An 11105-nucleotide genomic window follows, 5' to 3' on the forward strand; every position below is an offset into this window, starting at 1 on the left:
TCATGACTTATACATGTTCCTATGACTATGTGATTATGCAACTCCCGAATACCGGAGGAACACCTTGTGTGTTATCAAACGTCACAACGTAACTGGGTGATTATAAAGATGCTCTACGGGTGTCTCCGATGGTGTTTGTTGGGTTGGCATAGATTGAGAATAGGATTTGTCACTCTGTGTATCGGAGAGGTATCTCTAGGCCCTCTCGGTAATGATCATCACTATAAAGCCTTGCAAGCAATGTGACTAATGAGTTAGTTGCGGGATGATACATTACGGAATGAGTAAAGAGACTTGCCGGTAACGAGATTGAATTAGGTATGATGATACCGACGATCGAATCTCGGGCAAGTAACATACCGATGACAAAGGGAACAACGTATGTTGTTATGCGGTTTGACCGATAAAGATCTTCAAGAATATGTAGGAACTAATATGAGCATCCAAGATCTACTATTTGTTATTGACCGGAGATGTGTCTCAGTCATGTCTACATAGTTCTCGAACCCGTAGGGTCCGCACGCTTAATGTTCGATGACGATATGTATTATGAGTTATGTGATTTGATGTACCGAAGGTTGTTCGGAGTCCCGAATGTGATCACAGACATGACGAGGAGTCTCAAAATGGTCGAGACATAAAGATTCATATATTGGGAGGCTACATTCGGACACCGGAATGGTTCGGGTCGTTTTGAATAAGTTTCGGGGTACCGGGGGTTACCAGAAACCACCCCCCCTTCTGGAAGTTATTGGGCCTCATGGGCCTAGTAGTGCAAGACAGGAGGCAGGTCAAGAGGTGGCGCGCGCCCTCCCTAGCCCAAATCGAATTGGACTAGGGCTAGGGGGTCGGCCCCCACTTTCCTTCTCTTCTTCCTCTCCTTCCTTCTTCTCCTAATAGGACTAGGAAAGGGGAAACCTACTCCTACTAGGAGTAGGATTACCCCCCTTGGGCGCCCTCCTTGTGGCCGGCCGGCCTCCACCTCCCCTCCTTTATATACGGGGGAGGCGGGCACCCCATAGACACACAAGTTGATTTTTAGCCGTGTGCGGTGCCCCCTCCACAGTTTTCCACCTCGATCATATTGTCGTAGTGCTTCGGCGAAGCCCTGCATCGGTAACTTCATCACCATCGTCAACACGCCGTCGTGCTAATGGAACTCACCCTCGGCCTCAGCTGGATCAAGAGTACGAGGGACGTCACCGAGCTGAACGTGTGCAGATCATGGAGGTGCCGTGCGTTCGGTACTTGATCGGTTGGATCGTGAAGACGTAGGACTACATCAACCGTGTTACTAAACGCTTTCGCTTTCAGTCTACGAGGGTACGTAGACACACTCTCCCCTCTCGTTGTTATGCATCTCCTAAATAGATCTTGCGTGATCGTAGGAAAATTTTTAAAATACTGCGTTCCCCAACAGTTATATCCTCATATTACATGATGAATACATGTTTTTGCATGTACGGTACCTTCTCCATTGGTGCATGGCATGTCTAGGGCACCGTGCTCTCTGCTTCGATCTTCTAAAGTATGATGGTTCCAGGGATATATGCTGATAAACATAGGAAGTAGATCATGGTGAATAAGCTCCTCTTACTGCTTTTGTTAACATAATATATTGTTGTTTCTCTCGGAAAGAAATAAACAAGTAGATTTTTTGCAAGGTCAATACACCTATCCACAAGATCATCTACAAATGCAAATTCATCTTTCATGTCGGGTCGCAGCGGGAGCCTCAAATATATTTACCCTTAGGTTGCAGCTCAGATCCCAATTAACTTGTTTTTGCTCCACTTATCTACCCGCTATCTAGTCGCTCTTGTTCACTGGCTTTTAGGCCCATGTGAAGTAGGACGCTCGTGTGAAGTAGGAAGTTTTGGACTACATCTGGGATAGGTCCCAGCTAGCTAGGGAGGAATACTAGCATTTTTAACATAACAACCTACTTTCTAACAGAAGTTTTAAGTTACATCAATCACTATCTAGGTATTTATTGCACTTTCAGTGACTTGCTTACATATATCTATAATACATTTTCCAACCATTTCATAAATCATTTGACACTCAATTTAGTATTTCTCTTCTACGTATTAAACATTCTTTTCATAATCTTCATGAGGTGTCATGAACCTTGCCTAATGTCGTCATAAAATATATTATGTGTACGCTCTTTTGTGTGAAATTTATTTGTAGGATCATTCCATATCAGAGTACTGCCCTCAGAGGTAAGCGGCTCAAGATGGCGAACCAGTCGGGCCTTGAAAGCAAGGCTGAGCTACTGCAGCAGGAGACTAACTCACTACCTACACAAGTGCAGTCAAAGAAGGTTTGTAATTTTGCAGACTTATTACATGATCATGAGCAGATGTTTTAGTGGTTTTGCTATTTCTTTATTTTATAAGTATTTAAGTGATAACCGTTTTATTAGACTTCATGATTCATGAAAGTACAAAATTAGATTTAAAAAATCTTGATCTCCTAGCTATATCATCCATATCTAATTCGTTGAGAAAGTTTTTTAGAGAAAAAGGCATAAAACCCGAACTTCAAATTAATGAAGCCATCAACCAGAGCTAGGATACTTGATGATGAATGCAAAGGCAAAAGTGTGATAAAAAAAACCTCTTTATGTTAAGAATTTACATAATAAATCGACGTTTTATACAATCTTCTTATTATTTCTTTTGAATATATGTTCGTATAGTACGACTGGTCTGCTTGCAACTGAAAACAATGTTAATTACAAGCTTGTAATTTGTAAGTTTGAAGTGCATAGACACGGGATGAAACATTAATCACTTTGAAATGGTGTGACTGTTTTTGAGAAACATAATAAAAGATTATTAAGTATGCTTTGGAAAGTATCTTAAACACATTTTTTACAATAGTTTACTAAGTTCCCTACGCATTAGTTTGATGCGCATTTACACATAATGTTAAAGTATATACTCTATGGTACATAGTGAACTATAATAAAACTTATGTTTGACACACTTCAGAACATTATGGTAAAATATGTAACATTTTATACAATTTGTTTGTTTCATGTGTTTTACAGTCTTTATAGATTCATCTAGTTTCAAAACTAATACTTCACTAACTACGGGGGAATAAAATCATGTTTGGTCTTGTTTCTTCTATCTACTACTCTACAGACATGAAGCGCGCGTGAAACGCAATACATGGAATGTGGTTTTTCTTGTCGTACTACCTTGTTTTATGGTAATTTTGAGGGGCTTTAGTTGATATTTTACTACCAAATTTTGCAGTTGTCATAGGTGTAACATGTTTGTTATTAGAATCGGGCTTCAATGTTTATTTTGCTTCAACATTTCTTGTTCTACTTTTGCAACAATGATAACTATGCTTCATCCGTTGAAGCTGCATCTAAGAAAGTAAAGTGAATGTTTTCCTTTACTTTATATAATTTCTCAATCATTTGAGAAGGAAATAATTAAGCTTTTACCCCCAAGGAAGATCACTTTACTTGCTTGTTGGGTCTCAAACCAAGGCGGAATTTCAATGTCCCTGTCAGCTAGCATGGTGCAATCCACTGATCATTTATGCTTTAAAATTAGCACAAATGTTGGCATTCTTCCAATACATTTTAGATTTTAATTACTAATATAAACCTAAAATATCACCTGTAGTACTTTGTGTGAGCCTTTTGTCATCAAAAAGTCAGAGAGTTTGCATAGAGCACGATTGTTGCATGCATATTCCTAGACTGTCTCTCACCATGCTAAAAAATGCACTTTATTTTATTGTGATAGTTTAGATGTTGAATTCTTTTGAACCAAAAGTTAAATTTTCGGTACTTTAAACTAATTAAATTCCTAGCAACATAATATTTAGAACAAGACCAATCTTGGACATACTTTAACGAGTTTAGAATTTATTATTCAAGTCATATTTTGAATCAATTTTGGAGACATTTTAGGTACCATACTTTTTATTGTTTCAAATGAATATTTCCAAAAGGATTTTGCGTGACATTTTAGGTACCATACTTTTGATTCAGAGTTTTTGAATAATTTTAGTGAGATTTCATTATTTCAATTTCAGGGATATGTTTTGCACATGTAAACAACAATATCTCAAACATCTTTCTACATTTCTCATCATACTACCTTCTTGTACATGACTTTAGAGTTCGCTTCAATTAATGTATTACTACTCCATATATGCTTGAAAAGAAGATGTATAAACTTTGTCTGAAATCAAAGAGTGCAAAGTTTGACCGAGATTGTAGGAAAACTATATGGGACTTCAATTAATATTATTGTGGTCATGGATAGTTTTCTACAAACTTGGACAAACATTGCACCCATTGACAGACAAAATTTCAGAAACATTTCATAATTTATTGTTTTAGACAAGTATTTTAAAAAAAACTGTGTGACATATTTTGATCCAAATTTGTTCAATTATTTTCAAAGCTATTCAAAGAAACCTTGGTCTGAATTTTTCAGGCAAATTTCATCTTTCCGTTTACCAAAAAAAACTTCATAAATAGTTACATAATATTTAAAATATCATCATATTTTAGTAAATTTTATAAACTTTTCACCAAAATTTCTATTACTTTAGAGCATTTATTTTTTTCTTGGGATTTTTGAATTATTTTATAGAAATTTCAATGTTTCAAATTTCTAAGTATTCATATATGATCTCACAAATCTCAATTATTTTTGTCACATTCAATCAATTTCAGAAACATATCAAATAAATTTCACAAACTTCAATTTAGTCCTTCATATTTACATCAAATTCGGAATTATTTACAAGACCAAATATTTCATTCTCTAGAAAAGTTTACAATTATACTTCATTGTAAAATAAACTTAAAATATGTTTTAAATAATTCCAATACGTGTAAAATGTATGTTGAATGTTTCCTCAGTTAGTGTTTCTGAAATTGATGTGTAATCACTCAAACTTTGTTGAGAAAAATGTGAAATTTCATAAGATAACATTTGAAAGTGCAATTCGTTGGAAGATTAGTGAAAGGATATTTGAATCCTATCTAAAAGAATTCGAAACTTTTTATTTTTTTATTTTTTAATAAATATTGTAAGTCTTTGAATATATATTTTTGAATTTATTGACATCATTGAAATCTTTAAAAAAAATTGAACCCTGAATTTTGCTGAATTCACCGGTGTGCAAACGCAAAATCCAAAAATGCGGAATATGAAAGGGCTGTAAGAGTACATGCAATGGTGGGATGGCGTGCTTTGGTTGAGAGGACTCCGTTAGAAATGAGTTTGACATCCCCAAATGCCATTCATGCCCATTTTTGTGTTGGCCAGGTTCAGTTTTCACGCCGATGCGTGCTTTTCCATGTACTCAATGGCCACGGCGGCATGGAAGGCAGCTCCAACTGGGAGCGCATCTTCGTCGATCACAAAGTAGGGGGAGTGCGTTGTGCGGAGCTGCTCCATGGTGCTCTCGTTGCCAACTCCTATGGTGAAGAAGGCGCCCGCCATCCTCTGCGCGTAGAACCCGAAATCCTCCGCACCCATGAGCTGGGGAGCCACCCTGACGTTCTCTTCCCCGAGCAACCTCCCGGCCACCTCCTTGGCATGTGCGTACATCCCTTCGGCGTTGACGACAGCCGGGTACGGCCTCATCGTTTCCTCCATGAAGTCCACGGAGGCAGAGCAACGGTGCACTGCAGCCTGCCCTTCAACGATCTTCGGAACAAGCATGAAAAATGTGCGAATTAGTTATCGCCTGGTCCACTACAGATCCACTGCACTAGATGTATCATGTAGATGTTGGAAACGCAGGCATTTTTACCTCTCTGATCCTCTTCATCAGATATGACAGCCCTTCATCTGTCATGCTCCTCAAGGTGCCACCAAAGGCGGCCGACTCGGGGATGACGTTGTAAGCGTCTCCTCCTTTCACAAAGGTGATGGATACCACCTGAAAGTGCAACAACTGTCAACACCAGGATTGTTCAGTCTGTATCAACTATACGAGGACTGTAGGGAGGAAGCAGATCACATACTGCACCCTGCAGGGGATCGATCTCCCGGGAGACAATCTGCTGGATACTCAGGACGGCGGACGATGCTGCTACAATGGGATCAATGGCGTTATGGGGGCCAGCGGCGTGCCCACCTTTTCCTGTGACCGTCGCCAGGAATCGACCCGAGGTCGCGGCAAATGGCCCTGGCCTGGACGAAACCACACCCACCGGCAGAGCTGGATCGACGTGCAGGCCGAAAATCGCCGACGCGTCATCGAGAACGCCTTCTTCTAGAATGTAGTAGGCTCCGCCGCTGCCCTCCTCTGCTGGCTGGAAAACAAGCTTCACGGTGCCCTGGTGATGGAAACAAAACCCACATAAGACTTTTATTATGGCTCTCCTTGATGATTGCTCGAGCTCACCAAAATCGCTGGATTACAAAATACCTTTAGGTCTTCCTTGCGGGACTGAAGTAGCTTGGCAGCTCCTAGAAGCATTGCTGTGTGAGCATCATGTCCGCAGGCATGCATTTTCCCATCTTCCAGGCTCTTGTATTCCCAACCTACCAGTTCCTGTAGTAAGGCACCCCAAATGCATCGGCTGAAAAGTCGTAATACTGACCACGGGACTAAGCCGGCCTAGAAGTCTGACAGTCACATGTGCAGACACTAGCAGTATGAGAATGCAGGTAATTCTTGAGCGGTCAGGACCATACGTAGCAGTATGAGAATATTGTTCAGTTCACACAGGTTCAGGCAAACTCATGGACCCTGCTCCTACAAAATTACTACCACATGAAAGGGATTGTGTTTGAAATGAACTGGTGGCTGTGATCCGCGCCGGGAGCAAATTGCTTTTGTAGAGCACCAGGTTAACAATGGTTGCGGAAGAATAATCAGAGGTCTCCTTAACTATTGGATCGTTTGAACAGCGGGATTGCTAAATCTTAGTCGACCAAGTCTCAGTCGATTCTATATTCGTGAGAATGTACGTAAAGATCCATGTAAAATTTTCTTTAAAATTTCTTCTTTCTTTTTTTATATGTATTGCCACTTGATGACACACTCAACAACAATAGAATAATTAAAGCTTAAGTCACAGTTGGTGTCCTTCCTTGGAGGTAACCAACATGCAAAGGGGTAAAACCGTAAATTCTTCCCATACATGTGTGTATTTCACTATTATTATATTTAGCAGTGTGCTGGCACTGTTCAGAGCTGACTTTGGGTGGATGAGATGTGAGCTCATCACAAGTCAGCTGGCCACTGAACTTCAGTTCGCGCACCATTCATAGGTGCAGTTCACGTCTCTGTGGTTAAAATAATTCTCTAGAGGAAGCGACTCAGATAATCATGCATGCCACGTATCCCTAGGTCAGATCCAACGGCATTCAGAGGTGGAGCGAGAGGTTCTGTAGTTTTCTCTCTCTCTCTTCGTCTTAAACGATCAAGCATATCCCCATACTCCATTCGCATCTCCCACACTCCACATTTGTTGTACAGGGCTGTAAGAGTATATGATTATCATGGGTAGTATGATGTACCGTAAGAAACCTCAGATTTTAACCTACACATTTGTTGGAGTTATTTTTCATAGGTCCAACTGAATCCATTCAGGCGGTAAGATCCCGTGCGTGTGAAGATTTTGACCTTATCGTCACAACAACTTCATAACAGAACTGAGCTGAACCCAAAGGTGAGCAACGTGTAGTACTACCACTATTTCTTTCTTTTTGCGTGTAGTACTACTCGACCGCGTGACATGGGAGATCTCACAGTAGGCCTACTGCACGTGTAAAGTGTGCCAAGGAAGGACCAAGTAAGCACGTACCTGCACGGGCAGGGCGTCCATGTCGGCCCGGAGCGCGACGACCGGGCCGGCGCAGGAGCCGATGGTGGCCACGACGCCCGTCCGCGCGACGGGCCACGCGTAGGGGACGCCGATGGCGTCGAGCTCGCGGCGGACGAGCTCGCTGGTGCGGTGCTCCTGGAAGGCCAGCTCCGGGCGCTGGTGGATGCGCCGCCGCACGCCGCGCAGCCACGCGGCGGTCTCCGGCGCGCGGGCCGCGGCGAGGAGGTCCTCCGCGCGCGCTGCCACCGGGGAGACGACGGCGAGGTAGAGTAAGAGGAGGAGAGGAGCCGAGGAAGTGGCCATGGCTGGAGGAGAGGAGAATCGTTGGAGCGGCGGAGTCGATCCTTTCTTCCCCCGCTAGCTTAGGTAGTTGGTTGTTGAGGCTTGGATTTACGCGAGACTCCTTTTGCTTCTGGCGCCCGATCTGTTTCCTCAAACGGGAAAGATGGATACGCAAATCACACTGCCTGCCTGGCTCTTTTTTCAGCAAACTGGAGTGGAGTGGAGTTCCCGCATCTCATCGGCAACCGAGCGATTGCTATCGCGAAAATCAGGCATGACTTCCGCGCCAGATTCGTCCACGGTGGAGGGCGGAGCTGGCGGGCGCGGGGACGGTTAGCTTGGAGGGGAAAGACTGAATTACCCACAGTGATCAACCGTTTAGATCGACTGAATTACACAAATCTTCAGGCATGGCCCATCTTACACCATCGACTTAAGTACAGTGAAAATTCCCTTGCGGATGATACTTGCAAGGAAATTGCTGTGCATATGACGCACGGTCCTTACGACAGTTGGACGATATCCAATCGAGTCGTCTGTCGCACTTTGGTCAGATCATGCATGGACGAGCTGATCTATGCTGTCGTGCATAGATCGTCTGCATTGCAATGCTTCACTTGCAATCATTTATTTATTTTTCGAAATGAAGGCAAAAAAATTGTCTCGCAAATATTGAAGCATAAGGCAAATGCCTGGTTAATTGACGAAAAACTATATGAAAACCATTACAACATATGACCATCTGCCGACTATACCCAAAGCTTAAATCTTCACAATCACCCCAGTAGACGAACACACGCCCCCCAACCCGCTACAAGCACAACCCCACAGACCATGGAACACAACATCGCAAAGCAGGCCCATCAATAAAGACATCTGACATGACAACCTGAAAAGAAGAGCATCATCCATCAAACGGCCGCTGACGTCTTCACTATGCAATGATTTCTCCTTCAGTATGCCGGAACGATGGCTACCGCACACCCTTTTGCTCATGTCCCTCATTGCCTTCTCCTTCAGGGGGCAACCAACAGTCTTGCCGGATCCAGGGTTAGCAACATCCAATCTTGCAATCAATTCTCAGAACTTTCTAACAAAGATAGCCTCAGAAACATGTGCCAATGTACCAGATGCCACAACCTCATTCACCCACGGAAACCACTTGGTTGAAGGGCTTGGGCGAGTGGAAAACAACAGTTCCCAAACCTCCACGCTCCACGGCGACGGACACCTGACTGGTCGGGTATGGTGGTGTTGTAGGTGGCGGCAAAATCACAGTCCGAGTCACAAGCGAGTCCACATGTACCATCGACAGTGGAGAAGTGTTCTCCCAACCTATCATTTGTAACTCGGGCATGATGTGCACCACAAGAACCATGGCATCGGCGATGTCATCGCAGAGGCAACTGACAAATCAAGCAACGGCGATGGGTAGGGCCTAACAAAAGGGGAGAAACCACCAAAGAAGTCTGCTTTGATTTCCCTATGCCCACAGAATCAACCGCACCAAGAGGGCGCGTCGTCGGAGTAGTCTGCAACATAGTCGAAGCAGGGAATAGTCCACTCAGAGCAGCCTATACACCCACTCCAAAAAGCTCGCAATCCGTGCCAGACAGCCTCGCGGCAGCCCGAAAAGATAAAGGAGACGGAGATAGGGGTTGTCCATGGTTTTTTAAGGAAAACTCAGCCAGAGCGGACTGCAACACCACTTCGGAAAGGGTTGTCAAGCCAGTGGTAGCAGGGATCTAGAGACAACAGACACCCAAAACCAACGGCAAAGCACCTTGGAGGGGAGCATGGATGCCATCAGACCCTCACATGAAGCTGAAGTTGGATGATGCAGGATATCGAGGCAGGACACGGGGTGGCACAACAAGGCTTGCCAGCGAGCTCAGGGGACACTAGGGATTGCGGCATCTATGCATGTGGTGGCTGTTCTCCAAACAATAGGAGTGATGTCCCACAAGTATAGGGGGTCAACTATAGATCCTTTCGGTAGTAAGAGTATCAATCCCCCGAGGAGTTGAAGGAAATGATTAGTGCAAAAACAACAAGGATTCACTCCAAGTACTAAAAGATTTAACGCTTTTGTGTATTGTGGTGGTAGCGGAGCAATGGAACGTGATTAGCAATAAAAAGTAAAAGAGTGCAGTGAAGTGGTCCCATCTTAGTAATGCTAAGGACAAGTCAGTGTGGAGGTAGCTAAAGAAGCACGAGGTTAATTACCCAACCCACGATTTGGAACTTGCGTCAGTTGTTCATGCCTTGTTGGGAAAGACTTGTGACGTATTCACGGCCCCCAAGAGTCGGATGTATATTTTTCACCCAGAAGGAGTTGAACATGAGGTAGAGAAGTGGCTATAATTACTCAAGGATTACACCATGAATTGTTATTTATGAGGATAAAACATTCTTGAGGACGGCTGGATCATAGCATAGTTGTCAACTCCATAAATGACTTTCTGATAACACCCGCCCTGCTATCGTTGACAAGCACCACATCATCCGCAAAGAGCACACACCAAGGGATCTCATTATATATCCCTTGTGATCTCATCCATCACAAAAGCAAGAAGATCAGGGCTCAAACACTAGTAAAAAAGACAGGCATTAGCAACGTGCTCCGAAAGTGTTTGTGACCAAGCAAAATGAAACCACCTGTAATACCTATGATGGAGGCAGTTATTTTTATCATATTAAGCTCTGGAGGCGGTTGGTAAGCCAAAACCGCCTGCGGGAAGGATTGGAGACGGTTAGTTTCTCGAAGCCGCCTCTAGGTTTTGAGCCAGCGCGGGTGGTTTCTCCATCAAAATCGCCTGCAGTTCGTGAGTACCTATGGGTGCAACCATTCCTTCTCTTCTTTTTTAAGGATTATCAGGCACCACCCTTCAATTCCCGTCCATTTCTCTTCCCCTTCACTAGTCCACGACCAAACCCTAGCACCGCTGACGCAACTTTCAACTCGTCGAGCGAGGGTGGCGTGGAGGCAGATCGG

General features: G+C 43.5%; 1 protein-coding gene across 1 annotated transcript; it reads right to left on the minus strand.

Moving 5' to 3' along the window:
• Positions 1 to 5132: 5132 nt before the first annotated feature.
• On the minus strand, positions 5133 to 8433 carry LOC125509075 (IAA-amino acid hydrolase ILR1-like 9). Its single transcript, XM_048673953.2, has 5 exons — positions 7808 to 8433; positions 6424 to 6549; positions 6017 to 6331; positions 5803 to 5931; positions 5133 to 5696 (listed from the first exon to the last, which is right to left on the minus strand). Exons 1-5 carry the CDS (start codon positions 8129 to 8131, stop codon positions 5322 to 5324), a joined length of 1269 nt encoding a protein of 422 aa, XP_048529910.2. The 5' UTR covers positions 8132 to 8433; the 3' UTR covers positions 5133 to 5321.
• Between the last annotated feature and the right edge of the window lie 2672 nt (positions 8434 to 11105).

This window comes from Triticum urartu, chromosome 5A, assembly GCF_056163025.1.
Source record: "Triticum urartu cultivar PI428250 chromosome 5A, HENAU_Tu73, whole genome shotgun sequence".
NCBI classification, from domain to species: Eukaryota; Viridiplantae; Streptophyta; class Magnoliopsida; order Poales; family Poaceae; genus Triticum; species Triticum urartu.